Source organism: Oreochromis aureus, linkage group 19, assembly GCF_013358895.1.
Source record: "Oreochromis aureus strain Israel breed Guangdong linkage group 19, ZZ_aureus, whole genome shotgun sequence".
NCBI classification, from domain to species: domain Eukaryota; kingdom Metazoa; phylum Chordata; class Actinopteri; order Cichliformes; family Cichlidae; genus Oreochromis; species Oreochromis aureus.
In genome coordinates this window covers 8,208,840-8,232,609 of record NC_052960.1, presented here as the reverse complement: position 1 = coordinate 8,232,609, position 23,770 = coordinate 8,208,840, and the positions used below count along the sequence as shown (strand labels likewise).

Sequence of the window (23,770 nt, the reverse complement as noted above, 5' to 3'; positions counted from 1 at the left end):
AAATAAACTGAACGTTAAAACCAGCTGAGGTTACTTCTGCACCCTACCAGTATCAAGCTTTACTCATAGCTGTTTAGACTTGTTGCTGAATATGAGGCGTTTTCAGATGTTTTGTGCTAATTTAGCAGAGCCAACATGCTTAAATGAAATGCATTTGATTAGTGATTGTAACATGTCTGTTCAGAAAATGATGGTTTGTGTTGGTAATTGTCATAACCGGTCATTACCATTAGTGAGTTGGCTGCTGCATTTGTAAACACCAGCTGCAATTGTCAAAGTAACAAAGGGTCTGTCTCCCATGGTAACTGGAAAGAAGATTTCAATTCAATTCAATTCAATTCAGATTTATTTATACAGCCTAAATCACAACATTTGCGTCAAGATGCTTTATATTGTAAGGTAAAGATTCTACAATAAACGGAAACGTTTATCATCTTGTTCTGTGCTTTACATTGCAATTTGATGCAACGTGGATGAATAAAATGCATCAAATATTACCAAGCAACTACCATTAGCATACCGTCAATGCTTTGATAACCCAGGGTCTACTGTAGGTGGTCAGGCCAGCTGACTGACATCTGAAATCTTGATAAAAGGAGCAAGAACCAACATGCTTAATTTTTGCTTCATAAAAAGATATGGTATTTCTAACTGTGATCAGCACTTTTGCTTTTTGGAAAAGCAAATATTTTTTGTATTAAAACACTTTCTTTATGTCCATGTGCAGGAGCAAGAGGACCCCAACAAGCTGGCCACCAGCTGGCCTGACTACTACATCGACCGCATTAACTCCATGGCGGCTGTAAGTTAAACTGATTCTCCACTACTTGTAACAAAGATAAGAGAAGACATATTCTGCTTTTGCTTAGTTTGCATCGTTTAAGTACCATGTACTCAAACATCTGTCATAAAATGCCATAGGAATGGTTGTATGATGGCCATCTCAGGAATGCATATTACCCTAATAACTACTGTTCAAGCATTGTGTCTGTGAGGGGCTAAATCTGCTTGTTTCTGACAGTGCATGAAAAATATGGAGGGCCTATTAAGGGAACATAATAAGTCCCCTTTACATGGAATTTTTTTCCTCAACAGCTTCAGGAGCATTGATGGTACTGAACTCTAGTTAATGCAGGCCCCACAGAGGTCACTGTTCGCTCAGCCGTTCTCTCTTAGATATCTTGGCTGGCGTTTTATCATCTCCCTGCTGACTGCTTGTTATATTCACACGAGCACATTCCTTCGCTGTGACCCCAGCATTCACACACACTGCGATGACAAACAGGCCATTTCGGCGCTCAGCAGTTCAGTCAGTGGGAAATGCTGTCAGACACATGGAGCAAAGCCAGGATGACAATATTCATTAGTTCTAGCCCGTGTGTCTGCCAATAAAAACGGTGTGATACCATCGCAGACTTCGCTTCTGCTGTGATCCCCGTGTCGTTTTAGACAGAAGTGTTGTTATGTGATGTTGTATTATATCAAACCGGCCGGTTCGTGCCAGCAGCCTCTCACCCCGAGTCCTTCTGTGAACGACAAGCTGCCTCCCAAATGTTTTGAAATCTTAAAACATGACATTTTAAGCGAGTCTCTTGAAAGGTGACACATAAGCACAAAATGTAGAGACTAGCCAAACCGTCCAACATGTTTGCATTCATAAATCTTTCCAGTGTGAGGTAGAACAAACGGTTCAACCTTAACATACCATAAACACAGAGCTGAAACGTAATGGCATTTAAAATCTGTTTATTGCCGTGCAGTTTGTCGAGCGTAGCTGTCGTCGGTTGCAATTTTTGCAGCTGTTTTTGTTTACTGCCTCCACTCCAGAGACGAGAACTGCTTCTGAACAGCACACCGCTACCTGAGCTGAGCGTAGAGGTCTGGTCTGGAGAAACGATTTTTCAGTCTCTCGAAGGCTCAGATGCTTGACAGCACGCACACACACTCACACAAACTGTATTTTAAGTAGAGCAGGGAGAAAGTGCTGATTTGTGAGTTGCCAAGAATTTGAAATCCACCAGGGCTGTAGTGGAGCCGCTGTGCTATTAGGTGTCAGACGCTCTGTCAGAGTTATGTTTCAGATGTTCTTTTCCTTTTTCTCCTGCAAAACACGGTGAGTTTAAAAAGTCTACTGTACAGTACCAGAAGTTTTAAAAAGTTGACATCTATTAAAAAATGCTGCCGCCCTTGCTTCAGACTTTTACAAAAAATGTGTCTGGAATAATATCAGGGACAAACCTGGTTTTAAGCACAGTAGAGTCAGCTAATATTACATCACTGGGTGACATGCATGAAGAAGATTTTACAACTTGTAGCAGTCTCCTTTTTGCACAAGCAGACCTACTTTAAGCTCCATTATTCACAGTTCCTCAGACTGATTTCCTCCCCTTCCTCTCCGACTGCATTTGGTCCACCACAGAGCTCCAAACGATCTTCAACATCATTTTAAAATTTGGAGGCGCTCCACTCTACCCCGTGACTTCATGTCTTGGCTCCGGAGCGATCTCACCGGGGTCGGCCCCTACACAGTAGCTGAGTTATTGGATGATCTCATTTTGCCGCCCGGAGAGATTACTGTACAACCGGCATCTTGATGTTCATTCATAAAATTGTGTCAGAGCCCTGAGGTTGTTCGTGGTCCACCGCGTGATAACTCAAACGTCCTTGTGACTCTGACAGGACTTTCTGTAGCCCCGCTGTGCCCGAGTTGTGTGCAGAGCTTCAGATCTCCCAGCTGGATCAGTTTTTCTGCAGAAATAAAGAAAAAGGAAAAAGTATGAAGGTCTCAAACTTCTGGAAGTAATCGCAAGACTGATTACTGGGATGAGATGAACTTTGATATGAACTGAGGTTCTGTGCTTTTTAGCAGGTTGATTAGGTGACACATTTTACGATGTACAGTATTAATAGTATTGCAAATAAACTGCATCGTGTTTTCATAATGTTTCGATTGGAAGCTGTTTATCTTTGGAGCCATTCAGAATGATCTGTTAGCTAAATCTCTTTTATTGTATTTATTTCTGGATATGATTTCATTTAAATATTATAAGGACACTTCATCTCACCATCAAATGTACACGTGTTTCCTCTGGCCTGTAGTGCTATTTTCCAAATACTGTATTAATGTGAGTTGCTCAGTTTTAGAGATCTTTTTCCAAAAGTATTTACAAAACAGTCACTCTAGCTCTGAAAAGTGGAGCCAAAGCAGAAGTACTTTAAACTTGCATGCTTTCTAGTGACCAGCAGGGGGGCTATTCTAGTCCGCTTTCAAAGAAGCGTATGAGAAAATGACCCTACTGCTCACATTGCCGGTGACTACGGCAAATGCTTACACAATTATTTATTTTATAAATTATGGTTCTGTTTACATCAACTAAGATGATAAAGATGTGATTTAGGGTCGGCCTCTTTTGTGACTGACAAGTCGCTACCATGTGAGCGTGCAGTGTCCCTGTTGTCTGATGTTAGATATTAAAAGAAAAACAGTCACTTCACTGCTTAAATAGGCTATGATAAATTACAAGAAAAAATAATCGTATTAACTTAGAGTCATAAATTTTTAGTCTGACGAGATATGAAACATAAACTTATAAGTTTACTAACTTTTTCTGCTGCTTTTTTCTTTTCTTTTCTTTTTTTTTTTTAAAGCTCCTAAACAACTTGACGTAAGCCTTCCAAATATCATCTGATGCTGGAAGATAAAATGGCAGCTGGATTTCACTCGATTATTTTGTTTTAGTTAACAAAATTTAGTTTGTCTTGGTTTATATTAAACTCATCCTTTTTTTTTCTTAGTTGATGCGTCAATGATCCACATGGTCCACATTAAGACTTCGATTAGTAGCATTCATCTTTGTTAACGATGCTCTTATGACTAGCTTAAAGGCATAGTTCTGGTTGGGGGGGGGCACTTCCCATCATAAGGATTTAGGGAAGTACCGTCTGCTGGTTTACCAACTGGCTCTAATGATATCCTTATGTGCATGTTGGCCACAGGTACGGGTGAGCTTACTAATAGCAGATGTAGGAAGGAGCCATTTGGCTAGACTCACTGACACGGTGAACTGGCTCACAGCACGACCCAATCATTCACTCAGCCCAACACTTGTTGTGTCCAACTTCCCATTGACTATGAACACGCTCATTTAGAGCAACAGGAGCCAGAGCGTTTGGCACAGGGCTCCTGAACCATCTGTACTTGAGGCTAAGTCGACACGATGGATGTTTTGAGTGTACCGTTTCTATATTAAACACTCGCACACTGGACAGATCTGAGCTCTTGTTGGAAAATCAAACATTGGGTCAGGATTCAGTTAGATATGTCATGGTAGCTAGTTGGAAGTCTATAAAATCATTCTACAAACAGCTGGTGGGGGGGTTGTGTGTTACTTTTTAAAAGGACAGTTCACCCCCAAATCAAATTTACATATTAGTCCTCCAGACTTTTATTTTTGCCTTAGTCTAAGTTGTCCAATTCATTTATCTATGACTCCTCAAAGCAACAAAAAGCTGCATTAGTAGAACCAAACAGCAGTGTCTCTTTCCAAGGTCCACAAACCTTGTTAATCTGCGCTTTCACATACACTCACACATCTGGGACAATTTGAGGCTAAGCACGACTTACAGACTGGAGGAGGTGGGTATTGAACCATCAACCTAACTTTTAGGTTGATGGTTGATGGGTTTTTTTATTTATTTTTTTTGTAGTGGCTTGATCATCACAAGACAAGACTTATTTAGAAATGAATGAGCGACCTGCATTTTAAGGTTTAAAGTTTGAAAGCAATCGCAAACAAGTATCTTTTGAGGGAAATGAATGGGCAGCACTGTGACTGGCTGAAACATGCACTGTTTGGCCTCGGTGCTTGGTAGTGAGCTGCCATGGAAAAAGCCTGGAGATGCTAAGCAGAAGGCCCGTGGCACTGACTAATGAGAGCATGACTGCTCTCTAATACTGCAGACAAAATCACTGAAGTGATGCAGAAATGCATTATCACTATTACTATTCTTTTTAGGTTGATTAGAGCTGATTGTCGGCACAACTTATTTTGGTATGTTGTGTAGCTTCAAACACAATCTGTTTGAGTTGTGGTGCCAGAAGCATAAGCCTGCTAATGAGTCTCTGATTGTTCCAATTAGTCCTAGTATCATATATAATCACACTAAAGACACTAAATGTGTGGTTGCAGTCATATTGCTGCCAAATTAAAATTAATATTCTTGTGTTAAAGCTCCGAAAAGATCTGACACGGTGTCTGTGGATAACGCTAACCCTTAAAGTGTTTAAATATCTTAAATCAATCTGACCTTAAAATTTTAACAAACATAAAAATAACATTGCATAGAGCGAGAGGCAAAACACACTCTGGTCATAAAATGGAACATTTCTTAAATATTGGAAACATACATTTTAAAAAAAGAAAGAAAGATTTGTTTTTTGTATTATCAAGATCAGGAAAGCAGCTTGACTGAAACTGGTCCTTTTAGAAATCATCTCGTCTCTTGGGAGCCGTCTTCACAATGTCTCCAGTCAGATATTAAATAGCTTTAATCTAAATATCTAAATTTAAAGGGGAAAAATAAAGAACCATACATATACAGCAATCGCTGCATGTATAATAAAACTGCATGAAATTTCGCACAGCACTAAAGCTATATACACAATGTTCGCAATGAACAGAGCTGAAGTGTAATAGCAAATATATCTACTCATAATCCTTCCAAAAATATTCAAAAACAAGCATTTTTTAGGCTTGTAAATAAAGTTAAATCATTTCTGCTCTTCAATACTTCAAAATTCAACTCACACAGACTGTCACTAAATGTGACAAATTGCAAAACGCCTGGTTATGTCATCATTAAAATCTCTGTAACTTTGCTGTGTTTCGCTTCAGCAGCATCAGTCTTTGTACAGATAATGTCAATATGTTGATTCATGATTTTGTGGAGTTTATTGTGTACCACAGCATATGTCCAAAGGCGTTATATGGTATAAAATACAGGAAAAAGAAAAGAAATTAGGCAAGGAAAAAAATCTGCTTATTTTTCTATTTTCCATCCTCAGCTGCTTTGACAAACTAGAATCTGCTGTAATATTTACAACGCTGATGAAGTCTCACAAGTGTTCGCTTTATTTTGATACCAAGATTGTTTATACAGAGTTTGTAATTGCAGAGAAATACTCTACTCATTTTGGGCATGTCATTTTTGAGCAGGAACCTCAGAATAGGTGCTTGAGTTCAAGGCAACTGGACTTCTTTTTTAGGTTCTTGAAGAAGCCCTACATATTTAACCTCTAGTGGGGTTGTCACCTTAGACCAGCTTCATCCTCCACATCATCTTTTAGAACCAAAGAAGCCTTTTGCATGAGAAGTAAAATGTCTTAAAAACCTCAGAAAGAAATGCAGCTGCCTTCAGCTCAAGGACATAAGATCAGTCATTTGTTTTGTTGATTGGCTCTTTGCATTCAAGGTTGGGAGAACCACATCCTTTGCCATTACAGAATTTGAGTTGTTTAAGTCCGTATTTCTCTATTGTAATGTCTCATGTCAGGTAACATACAAGTCATGGTGTATTTCTTGCAGAAAACGTATGCACAATGGTAATTGAGAGTGAAATCTCGTGCAGTGTTCCCAAAATTGCCATGTGGTTGCGTGCATTTTGGTCTGGATCAACAGCCTACATAAATTAGCTTGTTGGACGAGAGATTCGACTGAACCACAAAAACCAAACATCCCCAATCAGTTGATGTTGTTTGTCTTCAGTTTTTGGTTTGTGTGAAATTGATTTTAAATTTTATTCTGAGCGGCATTAAAAAAGTCTTAAACCCAACTTTCCTCGGGCTGTAGGAACGCTGCCCTAATTAAAAATGAAAAGTACCAAATCAATACCAGCAGGTAGCATGTGCAGTTGGAACTGAACTCTATGAATCTGTTATTTTTCCAGTGAAATCTCCATTTCTCTTCTTATCTGCAGATGCAGACTTTGTTTGCCTTTGACGAGGAGGAAATGGAAATGAGGAACAAGGTGGTGGAAGATCTGAAGACTGCACTTCGGACTCAGCCGATGAGGTGAGTGGATCTTAACTCTTCCATGTGACCTTCCCTTAGGCTGCACACAGCGCTGAGCTCTGCGCTCCATCCCTACAATTTAACTTGTTGAGGTTATACCACACACCGTAATCTGATTTAATAATGGATCTCGTGCTGTCTGTCTCTTTTCATGCTAAATGAGCCTATTCTTTACTTCAAACTGAAAAGCGATTAATTAAAGATATTTTCTGCCGTCCACATTTACTTTCTCTTCTCTTACCGTGGTCATTAGCGGCTTTTGGGCCTCACTCGTCACCACAAAGAAATATTCAAGGACACTGGGCATCCCCCCAGCACAAACCGCCCACGTCTCCCAGTCAGCACCTCCTTTGGAGCTGTCCGTCAGCCCGTGCCAGTCTTATGAAACAGTGGTCTGCCCCAAAATGGGGGTGTTGAGTGTTCTCAAGGACGGCTATAAAATGACAGGCCTCATGTGCAGAGTGACAAAAACTCAGGACAGCTCTCACGTCTGGGTCGCGTCTGGGTTGTGTGGGTGTATTTGTAGGCCAAGTGTGTGTGGTTGTGTTTGCTCCATGTGCAGACATGCGGGGATCCAAAACAGAACAAAGCTGGTGAGAAGCAGACTCAGAGGTCTAGACAGAAGACAGGAAATCGTTTGAAACTTTCTGCTTTAGACTTTCTGGCCTTGAATGTGGATCTTTATTGGAATATTATAAGCATACCAGAAAGTATTGTCAGTTCCAATAGCAGTGAAATCCCACTACTGATGATATCATGTCTCAATAAAACAAGTCAGACCAATTTAACTTTAACAGATCTAGACCTCTGACTTTTAGCTGCTTAGATAAATCTAATGTCTATTTTTTTGTCATATATAATCCTAATTATGAGGCACAGATGGAACAGTGGAGCTATGCTGGTAAGCTGGCACCAAATCAAGATAAACGGGGTTTACAAAGAATGATTTAACCTATGGTATTTCCTTATTAGTGAATGTACGTTGACAGATAGCAGCTGAACAGGTAAAACATTACAACTGCCTGTTTTATCATTTGCTGTTTTAATTTTTGTATTTAAAAAAAATCTTCTGCTTAAGTTAGATGGGTCCTAAATTTTTTTTCTTGTTTATCGTCATAGCCTAAATCAGTATTTATATGCAAACATACGAACTAAATGAATAAATAAACAAAGTCTCAAAAAATCACTGTGGATGAATATGGTGTTTTTAACATAATGTAAAAACAAAGAAGCGTAACTTAATGTTAAAAATATATTTATAAAATGGACAACAACATGCTATAGTTAAGTAATTAGTGGAGTTTGCAGGTACTGGCAAAATTCTGGTAATAAAAATCATTGAGATTTGTGATATGATGTTTAAAATAATTTGTTGGCAGCTAAACAGGACAAATATATTAGTTTTATGTGCTGCTGAATGAAGAAATACAGATACATAGTAAACACTGTGTGACTTCTAACTCGTACTTACTGACCACACAAAAAAGAAAGTAATATGAATACAAAGGTACGCTCGAAGGTTCTGGATAAGTAAGGATTTATCATATATTTAAGGTCAGAGTTACACGTTTTTTTCAAAGGTAATTAAATAAGATCAGCCCAGTTCATGTGGTAGACCTAAGCTGTATGTAGCTGACAGGGGCTTTGAGTGTGCTCATTAAAGCTGATTTACAGCCTAAATCTGCTGTGATGATCTCACCCTCATCCCACATGGGGACTATGGATGCTCTCTGTGTGCTCAGTGAAACTGAACTGTGAATACAGTTTCAGACACTGATAACCAGAAAAGAAAATCCTAATTAGTGGAAAAACTTTGTGCTGAGCTACATGTACTTTATGCTATTACCTGCTGTTGTGGCAAACAACATATCTGAATATATTGTCACAGTTTTCCTCCTTTGACATATTCAGGGAAGCAGGAATACTTTCTGTGTAGGAATACTTATCCGAATCTGAGGAGACAGGATTTGCACATTTGTGAAAATGCCATTTTAGTGCCTCGGGCTAATTTATTGAAGAAATTTTAAAGGGTTAGATGATGCAGTGCATTATGGAAGGAGCAAGTTTTCCGGAGGGGTTTGCACAGTTCAAACTGTATTTGCAGTACATGATGAAAAATGTTGTAATTGTAGCAGGATGAGGAAAGCAGGACAACTACTTGTACATTAAAATTTATTTCAACATAGCCATCTCACCAAAGTGATGCTTATCTAGTCTCACAAGCACTTGATAACGTTTATCCAGTGTTTATTTAGGGAAGTGCAGTTAAACTACAATTTTACTACTATAGTTTCTCTAAAGGCCAAATCCCAAAGTATTTGGCGCTTGCAGAGCAACTCAATCCTTGAGAGGCCAAGTTAGGTTGTGATCTCTCTGCCATCATTACCACAGTGTTGGTGCTGAGTTATTCCAGGTCTAAACTGGCCCCCTGCTGGGCCTAAGCATCAGGGAGGTTTTTTTGTATTTTTACGATGTTTTTAGAAACGAGCTACAACTAGCTAATGAATGTAATTAGCTTGGTGTTACCGTAAACTGTTTTTACACACATAAAGCAGCCTGAAAGAATTAGAACAACAAAGTAGAAAGAAGAAGACCAGGTAAATGTTATGACTTAACAATTTTTAATTTGCTCAGTCCACTTTTCCATGATAACAGTAGGCTAAATGATTCCCTGTTCGCTCCCTCTCTCCTATGCCAAGCAACTGTTGTACCTTTGCCACACAGTATGTTACATAAAATAAATGTAGATTTTTTTTAAAAATACATGTATTCAGTGACACCCCACCTGATACCCCAGTACAGTTCCACATTCTCCTGTTTTTATTGTACCTAATTTATAGTTTAAGGTTTTTTTATATGTCTCTTTGTCTCTATTCATTTCCTCGTAGTGTTGTATTCACTTAATTTACCTCATCAGAGGTGACTTTGCCAACACTATTCAGAGTCCACCTGCTCCCATGCTGTTCACAGAGTGAGTTATTGCTCATTAGCACGCAGATGTTTTAAAGTAGTGGAACAGCGATGTGGGCAGCAGGTGTGTCGCACAGAATATGAGTGTTCAGGGAAATGTCCAGCCAAACGTGGGCTTTGTGATGAACGGGCAGTTAAAGCAAAATGATGACTTTGTGCTTTGCTGTCTGGGATACATAAAGCAGAGCCTCACCTGTGTTATGTGTCATTTACTTGTCCCGTCGTGAATGTATAAGGTTTTTACGGCCTCATCTTGTGAGACACGGTGGTGTCTGTGCGTGTCCAGCTTTGATTCATGCCCGGCTTTGGATGCCTGCCTGAAACTGCCTCGCTCCCTCCCTCCTTCACTTTGGAGAGGCAGCTGGGCCTGGTTGTGAAGAGGTGCCCTTGTTGCTACTCATGCTGCTCTGCGGGGCCACGGGACCCAAACACATGGTAGACATGCAGGGTGCCAGGCAGAGCACATCATCAGCAGGCCACCCACTTTCACTCACAGGCTGTTTTACTGGTGACATGTTTCAATCAAGTGTTTGTTTGTGTGTGTTAAAGTTATTTTAAGATTTGCACATTCTTTCTTCGTAACATTGCTACTTCAAGAGGACAGAATAATCTGCAAGGGTCTTTTTGATCCTGGTTGATTTGGCTGTAGTTTCTGTTCCTGGAACAACAAACATGGATTTAATACTACAGGCCACAGAATTTGAGAGCAACAAAACAAACTGTTGTCGTTTTAATAATGAACTCAGCCTAACCGCAGCCGTAATCTGATTTCACAATCTGGAAATGCATCAGCTCGTCTGCTCACTTAAGGCTCTTGGGGCACCAGACAATTTTTGGGGGGTCTCTGTTGCAGCCAGCGGGTATCCATGCCAACATTTCTGGCTTTTGCACCAGTCATTGTTTACCAAGACAGATAATTTGAAAATGCCAGTAATCACTTAACTCATCATCAGACAATAGTTGATGATTATCCAGTGCATTTCAGAAAATGCCATCCCTGCTTTGCTCTTCATGCAAACTGATTTTCTACAAGAAAATTCAATGCAGAAATCTTCTGGTGCTTAAAATCTTTGGTCTCTTGCCTTCAGACTTTACGTAAAATACACAAAATATGTTTAGATCACACAGTTCAGTGGAGGGAGTTTGTTAAATGGGTAAGAAGTTGGTGTAGACTTTCTTGTTTGATGATCAATAACGACCAATAGTGGTAAACTCATTAGCCAATGTGTTGTGTAGCTACAGAAGAAGAAAGTATATTTTTTGGACGAAAGCTGCCAGAGACACACTAGCTGATAATAATATACGAATATATGTAAATAACCCAAGGTTTCTGGGATGTAAGTGCTGGAAATGGAGGAAGTATGAGATGATGGTCTAGTAGATGTGGTTGCTAGAGCTTGGTGGAGGTTTGTGGCTTTTGCTAGACGTCGTTCTAGATCTCATTAAGCGCCAATTTCCGATGGACAACATGCACTTAAATAAATTCCTAAATGTGAATTTTGGACTTTTTTAATTCCACAAAATCAAACGAGTGGAAAGATGAGGCGCAAAAAAAGAAAAAAATGATCTATGCATAAGTTTGTCCATGCCTTAAAATGTCAAAGGCATAGTGTTTATTAAACTGAAATTGGTAGGCTGGTGCAAGAAAAATGAAATCACTCAATAACAGAACAATTGGACTGTATCGATGCCTCCCTGTAAGAGGAGACCGCAGGCGAAATATTCTTTCCCCTGTGAGTGATGCTGCACTTAATTTGCCATTTACCAGAAACCTTTTTTTGATGGTTGGAAACTAATTTAATGGCCCAGATGTCTTCATTCAAATATAAATGTGATTATTTCTAAGCAGCCATAAAAAAAAAAGCAGGCATTTTGAAAATGATTTCTTCCCCTCGACTTAGCAGCTTATCACGCGTCCATGCCGGTAGTTATTGTTTTGTTTACCAGCTGTCAAATGGAGCTTGAAGCATCACACTGCGGTTGTGTATTTACTCACGTAAAGCTGAATCTCAACTCAAGTGGGCATGTGAGGGTAGATAGGCAAACACAAACTGCTGCAGCTATGTAGTTAAATGAAATATACACAATCTGGTGTACATTTCCAGTTAGCTTCCAAATATTTGAATGTTTACTTGTGGTATTTTAACTATGCAGTTGAATATACTTTCATAATCACTGTTGATTTGTTGAGTCATCTGCACATCTGCACTGATGTTTATGTTCGTGTTGATGAGCGTGCTTTGCGCTTCTAAGACGTGACCCTCCTCCATCATTGTCATTTCCGTTGCGACATGACTGCACGAGGACAGGAAACTGAGCTATCGTGGAGGTCACTGGGGCCATTCTGGCCCACAATGCATTGCACTCCCAGGCTCATGTCAGCAGAGCATTGCAGTGCTTCCCAAGGCGGCTCTCTGTGGACATTGTTTCTGCAAATCTGTTCCAGCAAGAATATTTACTCGAGTCGACTGCAGCCTTTCACCCTGCTCTTGTGTCAACAGCTCTTTGGATGTTTCGCTGCCATCACATGCAAATATTATCCTTCAAAACATTTTGCCGACAGATCTCTCAAAGGGTCCCGCTCAACAGAGGGTGAACTTTATATCTGTTTTCACATATTACCAAATATATTAGTGGGGGAGTAGAGTCTCACACCTTTAAAGAGTCTCAGATGGAGTGTTTGCTTCTCTTAGAGCGCTGATTTCTCTGCTTTTTGGTACTTAGTAGTTCAACAGGAAATGGAAAGAAACGAGTGATGGCCAGGTGAACCATGCAGGCAGGTTTGAACAGATGGAGAGTGGGAAAAAGTGGAGTTGAGCACAGGGGTTATACTTCACCTTCACTTTAATCCTAAATGGCAACCTCATGGGTTAAAGCCAAAATGGAAAGACAAGAACTGAACATGCTTCTGCTCTTAGTGGCTATTTTTAATATAGTTATGGTTTGCTGTCCAGTTAAATGTACAAGCAAACCATGCAAGAAGTCTGTACTCTAGTTTTGGTAAGTGAAATTTCAGTATTTTATATGCATAAAAAAGAAAAAGTAGTTGAGATCATCTTTTTTGCTAGCAGAAACCACATCCTCAATTAGATTTGACAGCATTTTTTGTAAGATAATAGCAGATAGAATATGAGGCTAGGGTCTGGGGAATGCCTCAGTGAGAACTGGTGGCTCTTGGGCTGGGCCGATCCCCATGTACTAAAAAGGGGCGTGAGGGAGGGCGAGTGAGGGTGAGTCACAAAAATGAAAACAAGTCTTCTACAGTGCAGGAAGGCGTACATAGCTGGAGAACCGGAAGAGGAGTGTATGAGGTATGGTCCCAGTGCTGAAATTGAGATAAATTATCTTCAATATTTATACTTTATAGTTAATTCCCATTAGGTTTCCATGGAATTACCCTCTTTTGACCTACAAATACAGAGCTAATGTCTGTTAAAGAGAAACACAACCAATGTTACTTTTAGAAACCTGTTTGTAAGTCTTGTATAACTCCATTCTTTCCCCTGGGCAATGCTGGGTCTAGTCCATTAAATTACCCCACATGATGCCATTTGAGACATCATCATTAGTTGGGGAATAAAGGCTTCAACTCTCTGGGTGAATTAGAAAAAAACAGTGATCTTATCTGGTCGCCCTAGAACACTCCTCTGGTGTGGTCACATGATTTGTACTTGACTCTAATGACTACAGTCATTGCCTCATATGAATTAAATGTCAAGAGAATCAGTTTAGACAGTTGCTTTTTCTCACACATGGCATAAAGCAGGAGATAGTCGGGTACATTTTCACAACTGGAAATACTCCTGCTTCATGTAGGCTGGCTGTGGTGCCCTGGTAGATTTAGGAGGTGAGACAATGATGCAAACTCTCAGTCATACACTAAAAATCTCCCAACACATCAGGAACATCACACTGACTTTATACAAGAAATCTTTGATCTGTATAATTTGTAGAAATGTTTGTGTGTGTAGAAAAAGTGACACACATATATACATGCACACACCACCAGTAAACCATTCAGTCATGATATACTATATATGTACAAATCACAGGTGTGCACCTCAGATAGGGTTTGTATTGTAACTTCTATCTACATATGTGACAGTTTTATGCTCGACCCTTCATTTACCACAACGAGTAAAATGAGAGTCATGTTGATTATCGTATGACTTCTCCTACAAGCCCTGCAGACACATTGGTCAGCACGGTTTAATCAGCACCTCTGGAGAACCTCCCGGGCTCTCGTTCTCTTTGGAGACCTTTTATAGTCGAACACAACGTGTGAAAATGTGTCTGGATATAGGTGAGTGGGTGTCTGAAGGAGATGGTGAGTGTGCGTGTGATTAAATGAGGGGTAAACGAGAGTTAGAGGCACATGATCACTTGAGTTTGTGTGTGTGGAAGCGTTGGCCTTTGATAAGTTTGTGTGGTTAGGCTTTGAGGCGAGAGCGAACTGTCGGCCAAGTGTCTGCCACACACGGGTCATCCACAGTTCAAAAAGGCAGAATGTCTTGCAGCGAAAAATACGTTTGGTTGGAATGAAATTTAAATTTGAGCATCTGGATTAGCTTTCCACACCGTCCTCTGCCTCTGGCTGAGGGGTTTTTATGCTTTTTAGATCAATACAGATACAAATTACAATGTTGTTTTAAAGATAGCAGCACTGAAACTCATTTAATAATGTAAGATAAAGCAAATATCTTAGGGCTTTATTCAAATTTGAATCCGAGACTTTACCTTTGACCATCCAAGGCCTTGACTTTTTCCTGCTCCTCTGTTGCTTTTGTTTAGTCTTCTGTTCCAAGTTTTACTTCTTGCTTCTTTCTTTCATCTGCGTGAAGACCCATTTGTGTGTGTATGTGTGTGTTTGGCTCAGCGTCAGTATTGTTCGGCAGCTCTGCCTGTGCTCATATCGTATGCAGTTGTTGAGCTTTCACTGCGGGTTTTGAAGTATGCAGCGGTTGTTCCAAGAGCAAAAGGGGGAGAACAGAAACCCGTGCGCGCCAGTCGGCTGAGCGTGAATGTCAGTGGAGAGGAGAAGACAAGAGGGGACTACAGAGTCAGAGGATATGGGATCCATTGATTCAAGTGCTCACTGGAGAGAAAATAAAGTGAGGCGGAGGAGGAGAGAATTGTTGAATGTCAGCTTACTAGGTTTAGTAACGGTCCAGAGGATTAGTCACTGTTGAATGTTTTAAAGAGACATGCATGTATATTTTTACATGTATCTGCTTAAGCGCCTGCACGGGCATTGCTGCAAAGGTTATGCTGGTGCATACTGGGGGGGAGCGAAGCGAAGCAGGCAGTGAGCGAAGTCTTGAATCTCGTCCACTCTTTTGAACCCAAACTCCAAGAACAACATCTGTCACCCTCAGCTTTCCATACATTAATCACAGCGATGTTCAGCTTAATTTCTCTTCCACTATGAAAGCTCTTTCTCTGAGGTGGGCTCTCGGTTCGTGGACAGGCGCGTGGCCGGCCAAAGGCTTGTCACTGATATAATGTGGAACTTAAAACAGTTGGCTTTGTTCTGACTGCTCTGCTTCCACTGTCTGTGCTATATCTGACTCAATTCATATCTCATACGTTGGATTTCTTTTTCGTCACCGTGGTGCTGAGTGGAGACTGCAGCGTCTTTGCTCAGACAGGAAGGTCTGCTGAAAGGTTGCATGAGTGTTCTGAATGCATTGCCAAGAAAGGCTGACTGTATGCATGCGTGCATACTGTATGAGCCTGCTGGAGATCAGAGGATGATATCTCTTTAAGAGATTTACTGGACGTGCCAGGTTGAGTTTGTGTGAGTGCATCTGCTGGAAATCTGGGATTAATCATGTGTGAGCAGAGGAAGAGCTCTGGCCTCGACATAAAGGATAATAAATAGATTTTTCGGCATTATATTTTTTCACATTTCTTTGTGCCAAGACAGCAGTAGGAGGGGAATGGTCTGCATACTTCTAAAAGCGTCAAAACAATGTATTTGCTACAATGAATGGTAATAAATCTCAGCTCTCAGCACCCTCTTGTCAGACTCTCGCTCTCTTTCCTCTCTGTCCCTTTGTCTTCTCGACTCCATGCTTCTTTCCTCTTCCTCTCCCCTTTCCTTTCTCCTTACAATCCCTTGTTTGTTTGAAGTAATTCATGAGGCCTATCAGGAATCTTAGCGAGTGGGAAGGTCATTTACAGTCCAGCCCCCACTGTGCTCGCTAGATGTGACATCCCCCACTGTTTACATGTCCTGCCTGCCACTCAACCAGTCTGCTTCTCATCCACAGTGGTCAATAGCTCACTGCTCTCTAATTAGTTCAGCCACTTGATGGTCAGCAGGAGAGAAGTGTCAAAATTGAGGATTTTTATCCCCTTTAAATGAGATAAATGAAAAAGGGGGAAGTCCAAAAAGATTGACGTCCATAGTGAATCCCCAACTTTTTTTCATCCATCTGTGAGCACAGAGGCACAAACACTTTCACTTTCATTTTATTTGTCCAGTGCCAGTTCACCACTACTGGCCTCTAACAGAGTTTTATGTTCTATGGCTACACTAGAGGGAGAAAAAAACCTAAAAGATCATATGATCCCCACTTGAGAGTTTGCTGTGAAAAAGAAGAGAGAAAACAGGAGCGCAGGAAGACCGTGGTTAACAAAAAGAAGGCAAAAACACAAACTGCAGGAGGGAAGACATGGGAAGTGTATCTCCAGTGTATCTCGGAGAACTGTGGAAGCATAAATTTCACTGTGTTGTTTAAATGTGGGTTAGGTTACAATTTTAGTATGAACCTTTGTCTTTATATTGTGTGTTGGTTGTAAACTAGCACACTGGCTCAACTCTCATTCAAAGTTCCAGTCTTTACCCTGCGCTTTTCCTCCTTTCCTCCATTAGGTTTGTTACGCGTTTCATCGAGTTGGACGGCCTCACCTGCCTCCTCAACTTCCTGCGCAGCATGGACTACGAGACGTCGGAGAGCCGCGTCCACACCTCCGTCATCGGCTGCATCAAGGCTCTGATGAACAACTCGCAGGGCCGCGCGCATGTCCTGGCCCACCCGCAGAGCATCAATACCATCTCACAGAGCCTCCGGACAGAGAACATCAAGACCAAAGTGGCAGTACTGGAGATTCTTGGGGCGGTGTGCCTGGTGCCAGATGGACACAAGAAGGTGCTTCAAGCCATGGCACACTACCAGAAATACGCTGCTGAGAGGACTCGCTTCCAGGTGAGAGAAGCGTTTTTTTGGAAGTATCTGAGGTTAACGCAGGGGCATGTCACGTGCCACATTCAGGCTTGAGGAGCCTTTGCTGACAGTGTGAGGCAGACATAGATTATGGGTAAAGGCAGACAAATATTTCTGGGTAATGCTAAAATAAATCAAGCTGCGGTCATTTTGATAAGTTGGAGAATTGTGCTTCGGTGCCTCAGACGACTGGCCTTGGGTTACGTCAACACACATGCGTTATTAAAGGCAGGTGAGGACATCTTAAGTTATGGAGGTCACGGTATGTGTAGTGCTTTAGTGAGTAGCAGGACTGAATCAACAAACCACATCTCATACATCCCCTGGGGTGTGTGGTAAATCATGCCACCTTGGCTAAGCTAACACCACAGGAGCTGAGTGATTCAAACTTACGAGGGCTTTTAATGTTTCTTTGAATTATGATTAAGATACTAAAGCGTGCCAAAGGTCAGTTTAAGAAGCAAAAAAGGGGGCAAGAACTGAGAACAGCAGCTCTGCGCTGCTTGCCTGTTAAATTAAATACAGATCGAAGTTACTATCCAATTAATTTCAATTTTTTTTCGATCAAACGCACTTGCTGACTAACTTGACCGTCTCCTCTGGTCTTCCAGACGCTGCTGAATGAGCTGGACAAAAGTACAGGCCGCTACAGAGACGAGGTCAACTTAAAGACCGCCATCATGTCTTTCATTAACGCCGTGCTCAACGCTGGGGCTGGAGAGGTCTGCATTCACAGCCACATGCCTGTTAAACACACTCTAAACAACTGTATACAAAGCTTAATGAGTGTAACTCTCATGGAAAGAGATTTCTTAAATACTTGTAAGAATAGTCATTGGGAATTTGTACGTTTATTTTACTTCTTGTTGAAATAAGCATTTTACCTAAGTCTGTTTTACCTAAATTAGCCACTTCTGCCTGCTGTGAATATTTCAGTATCACTAAAGCATCAGGAGAGGCTGTTTGTTTTTTATGGTTCACAAATAATAAAGTTTGTTTCTTTCTAAGCTTAAAGGTAAATTGAGTGAAATACATGAAGTGCAGTCATGCTTTGGCTATGGATGAACAACACAGATGGTGTTTTCCTCTAAGAACTGTTGACTTTTTAGTTAAAGATTTTGTACTGAGTAAACAAAAATAAAAATCAGAACCTGTTAGAGAATTTTAGAGATAGCGGTGGGCTTTAGAATCAAAGTCTTCTTTTTGTAATTATGCTAAAATGTTGTTTAAAGATGATACATGCCAATGCACATGTAATACTTTTTAGATTATGAGGACTTATACATATGGATTTATTACAGCTTCGTGTCCTCTCTTATTGTTTGATCCTTTATGTTCAGGACAACCTGGAGTTTCGCCTCCATCTAAGGTACGAGTTCCTGATGTTGGGCATACAGCCAGTCATCGAAAAGCTCAGAGAGCATGAAAACGCCACTTTGGATAGGTGAGTCACCGATGAAGAAGTGAAAAGTTAAATCCTTGATGTGTTTTTAAGAATAATAAAACATCCCAACCTTTTCATTTAATTTTTCTACCATGGAGTATCACTGCGGTACTGTTGTCTCAAACAGGGTTTATATGTTTATATGCTTGATTAAGATAATAGACGGGAGATCAAATCAAGACCAAATCAGATATAGTAAATCATGCTACCCTAGTACACTCTAGGAATAGAAATAAGGAGCTGGAAATGAGGAGAGTAAGCCCTCTTTAACAGTGTGAAACTCTACAAAGAAATGCATTGTCCCCTTTTCATTAACCCCCAATGTTCACAAGCAATTATTATTAACAAGTAATAAAATTATAAAGGTAATTAAATAAATACAGAAGTTTGAGATCAAATGAGGGAACAGTTTTTTATCTCTCTGCTCAGGCATTTGGATTTCTTTGAGATGGTGCGAAACGAGGACGACTCTGAGCTGGCCAAAAGATTTGATATGGTGAGTTTTCCCCTGTTAGATATCAGTGTGTTCCTTTTAGATTGTAGGTAATTAAACAGCTGTTTGGTACCGATTCCTTTTGTTTACTCAACAGACCCATGTAGACACTAAAAGTGCTGGTGCCATGTTTGAGCTGATCAAGAAGAAGCTGAGCCACACAGATTCGTACCCACACCTCCTCTCCATCCTGCAACACTGCCTGCAGATGCCCTGTGAGTAGTCACATTTACCTGGGGAGAAAAAACATCAAGTATTTCTAGGCTATACTTTGCTTCAGTGTTCATCTTTTTATATTGAGCTCATTGAGCTTTTTATTCATGGAAAAAAAAACAACCAAAAAACAGATAAGCGTAGTGGTGGCACCCTGCAGCACTGGCAGCTCTTAGACCGGATCCTCCAGCAGATCGTCATGCAGGACGACAAGGGAGAGGACCCCGATATCTCCCCTCTGGACAACTTTAATGTAAAGAACATCATTCGCATGTGAGTGAAATCTCTCATAGATCCGCAGTGGACACATGATCGCTAATGAAGCTTTTTACTATAGTAATGTATTTATATGACAGGATCTTGATTGATACCCTGCCAGGGCTGCTTGTACCCCACGCCCACGAGGGGAAAAAAGTTGGGAATGATTGCTGCAAGTAATGATTCAAGTCAATCAACCACTCAATGCCTCTTTCAAAAGCTTCTCCTCATCCCCCAATACTGTAAACACTCCAACTTTCTGAGAAACTCTTGCGGTTAATGCATCTAATCAGCATCACTAGCAACAGAGATCAAAGCCCTGATATCATGTGTTTCTTCTATATCAAAGATTGGGAGAGATAAACACTGGAATATGGTGCTTTAGTACAGAGGAGCATATACATATACAATAAACCACAGGGTTTTGCAGGCTATTGTGAAGGAGCACGTGGTAAAAGGGAGCAGGCAATGTAATTTTACAGGAAGATGAGGTGATGTGAAGGTGGCAGCAGGGGGTCTTGGACTGAATCGGAGGAAGCCTTGCTATGTGTGTGAACTAGCATGGAAGTGGAAGCCAGAGATCAAAAGGAAATTGTTCTAATCGCATTAGGAGGGCTGTTGGGCCAAGTCAGCCATGTTCAGGTGCAGCGAGGCGGACAAGAGGGGAAGCATTATGCCCTGGAAGGAGAAGTTTTGCACAGCCAAATGATCATTGCTAAGTCAGGCTCTAGGTACATGACAAGTGCACATAGACTGAATTCAGAGCTCTGTCTTTGCTGTCACTTGGTGCTGTCATTCTTCTCTTCAGTTCTCCTCATTTTTGTTATTTTAAAAGCAAGCTTACCATAACAGATGAATGTGTTTAGTCTTTGTGGTGAAAGCACCATAAAACATGTAGCTTGGTGAAGTATTCACCCACTGTTGTTAGTGCAATCAGCACGCTTGAGCAGAATTCTTTCCAGTAGCGATTAGAATGCAAACTTGGATGCTGCATCTGAGCCTGGACGTCCATTGTTGTCCATTGAAGATGCATCAGAGTGGTTGAAACCTTCCCCTCACTTTACATTTACTGCCAGCCTCTTCATGTGTTTCCATAAACTCTCTTAGAATAAATGTTGCCTGGAAAAAGCGTGCATAAACTGAGATTTCCTTACCGGATCGGCTGCACGCCAGAGGTCCTGACGGTTAACGGGTGAAAACGTACGACTCGTGCCGTGTTAGCTCAGATGGTGGAGCGCACGTTAAAACAACTGTTAAAACAGCCGGGAGACAAAGTCATTCATCATCTGTGGTCACTATGACGACGGCTCTGAATACTCACACGTGTGCCCGACCCCAGAATTAACGCTCTCGTACAAATCACATTTTTCCACAGCCATGCAAGAATGTTTATTTGACCAGTCAACAAAAACTGATTGTGTCTTTTTGTTTTAATCAGTTGGATCCTTTTAACATTGCTTCAACTATAAATGGAGCAGCATTGACTCTGTAATCAGCTTCTCAAACACGACCACTTTAAAGGCCCCGAAACTGACTAATGCCCAGTTTGCTTTCCTGGTGTGAACTGATGCCTTTAAGTGTGAACCATCATCACAGTGGTATTACTGTCCTCAGTGGCAGCCATGCTATGGAGGACCAAAAGTGCCAAAACTATCCAAAACTTCCAAAACTATGAAAACAAAATAAATAAATATATAAATAAATTACAATTTACAAGTACTATCTATATCTTTACCATTTTTTTTGTTTTTGTTTTAAATAAGTATTTACATTTATATTTTATTTATTTTTGTGTTTCGCCATGATTTGAATATCTAAATAAATAAAAATTAAATTATTGAATAGATTATAAAAAATAATGAAAAATAAAGGAAAGCATTTTTTTATTTATTGTAACTTTTGTATTTTATTATAATCATAGTTACATCTATTTTCTTAATGTATTATTTACCAAGTTAAGTTTAAAAAAACAACAAAAAACAAAATTTAAATGGGTAAATTGATAAATTCACATAAATAAATCAAAACACAGCAATTAATGCGAAAATAAATTTCTTCTTTTAAAAAATAATTACGTTTTTAATTATATTATTTATTATTACAATCCTATTTTTGGTGCATTAATTGTTTAATGTTTTATGTATTTAGTATTTATTTATTGACTTTTTTCAAGAAGGCTCCTTGTTAAGCACAGCTTTCTGTGAGTAGTGATGATGCAACATGTTTTTCTCTCAACTCTAGCCAAAGCTACCAGTGGAGCTCAAGGTTTCACTTTCCAATATTTCTCCTACAATTTAAAAAAAATCCTACTAAATACACTATATTTATTAACTTACACTTATATCTCATATTTGTGTTTTTTGTTTACATGTACAATAATCGGCAATGCGCATTTCTTACCTCCTTTAACCTTACTTTTAAAACTAAACATAACTTTAACCTCAATCTGAGCCAAGAACCAGCACTTAGAACTCATAACAGATAACTGACAGGTTTTATTTGAGCACTAATGCTGTATAACGATGCTTAAAAGAGGAAACCGCAACAAACCGGTCAATGCAGGTAATAAATCTCAATCCCTCTCGCAAAGATGAAGTAAAGCAGAAGTAACCCTGATCAATGGGTTTCTCAAATGTCTTGTATTGACATGTTTGGGCTGAAGTTTCCTCTTGTATGCAAGAATTCTTTGCAGACCAGTGTCCACTTTCTCTGTGCTTATTTTTGTCTGTCTGCCTCACAGGTTGGTCAATGAAAATGAGGTGAAACAATGGCGAGAACAAGCAGAGAAATTCAGAAAAGGTAAAGCTAAAGTTCACCAGAACCCATCATGGTTTTATCTTTCTTCTGGTCTGTATTCACTGTTATCCAAATCTGCTAACACAGGCCTCCACCACTGTTTGATTTTAGAGCATGCAGAGCTGCTAGCTAAACTGGAGCGGAAAGAGCGGGAGTGTGAGACCAAAACGCAGGAAAAAGAGGACATGATGAAGACTTTGAACAAGATGAAGGATAAACTACAGCGTGAAGGTGTGGAGCTGCGCTCGGCCCGGGAACAAGTGCTGGACCTGTCGTCGCGCATCAATGACATCGCTGTGAGCTGCTAATGTTTATGTTTAATTTATTCATGAATTTAAAATTATTTTTAATCACTTTATTACGATTTATTTAGTAACTGATCTTTCATTGGACCTCCAGCAGGGCGGAAATGTATCCTTCCCACCTCCCCCTCCTCCTCCTGGTGGCCCTATGCCTCCACCTCCACTACCTATGACATGCGGCTTTCCTCCACCCCCACCTCCTCTACCATTCAGTTGCCCGCCTCCCCCACCTCCACCTCCTCCACCTGGGGCACCGCCTCCTCCACCAGGAGCCCCACCTATTTTTGGAGCCCCGCCTCCTCCCATTCCCTCATCGTTTAACTTGATGAGCAGCATGCACTCCAAGTCCATCCCTCAGCCTTCACATCCTTTGAAGTCCTTCAACTGGGCCAAACTAGGAGAGGTGAGTGAGCATGGAAAACTTTACATTGTTAAACTGTTGGGTGGGGGTCTCTGAAGCCATGGTTGCCTAAAATGTAAGTGCATTAACATAAAGGGTTGAACTATTGTTTGTATATAAAAGGTGAACAAGCCCAGCCATTAATTTGTGACATATATATGTCAATGTAGTGAAAAAATAGTCAAAATTAGAACATTTTCCTCTGTAGTACTTCTAGTAATACTTCTACTACTGTGTAGTAGCAAAAAAATAAATAAATACGAAGTATAATAAAACACAAATCAGCAGTTAAAGTGGACCTATTGTGCTTTTTCAGTCTACATTATGATTTTTGGACTCTTCTGAGCATAGACTGTATATAAAAGATGGAAAGATGGCGTCTTACTTTGAAGCCTCAACTTTGGCGTTCTGGTAACCTGCATATCTGCTTTCTTTTGTCCTTTTTTATGTTAAACTGCATCTTCAGTTCAGTTCAGCTTCAGTTCATCATCTTCTAGGTCTCATCTGCCACTTCACTCAGCTTCTGTGCTCACAGCCAAAGCTGTCTGCCTCAGAAACCATGTAAGGATGTCCCCACTCTCCTCAGAGGAGAGGA

The 23,770-nt window shown here is 40.4% G+C and overlaps 1 protein-coding gene across 5 annotated transcripts in view; it reads left to right on the top strand.

Moving 5' to 3' along the window:
- Positions 1-23,770, top strand: part of daam2 (dishevelled associated activator of morphogenesis 2) — a 110,995-nt gene that overhangs the window by 63,134 nt on the left and 24,091 nt on the right. For 3 of the 5 annotated variants that reach the window (XM_039603452.1, XM_039603453.1, XM_039603455.1), the window contains exons 4-14: positions 728-802; positions 6,976-7,070; positions 16,918-17,251; positions 17,881-17,991; positions 18,610-18,713; positions 19,143-19,209; positions 19,304-19,421; positions 19,554-19,692; positions 22,418-22,476; positions 22,585-22,769; positions 22,873-23,178. In XM_039603452.1, coding sequence (XP_039459386.1) covers positions 728-802; positions 6,976-7,070; positions 16,918-17,251; positions 17,881-17,991; positions 18,610-18,713; positions 19,143-19,209; positions 19,304-19,421; positions 19,554-19,692; positions 22,418-22,476; positions 22,585-22,769; positions 22,873-23,178 — 1,593 coding nt within the window. The remainder of the gene's footprint in view (positions 1-727; positions 803-6,975; positions 7,071-16,917; positions 17,252-17,880; positions 17,992-18,609; positions 18,714-19,142; positions 19,210-19,303; positions 19,422-19,553; positions 19,693-22,417; positions 22,477-22,584; positions 22,770-22,872; positions 23,179-23,770) is intronic. The other 2 variants (XM_039603454.1, XM_039603456.1) reach the window with 1 other exon arrangement.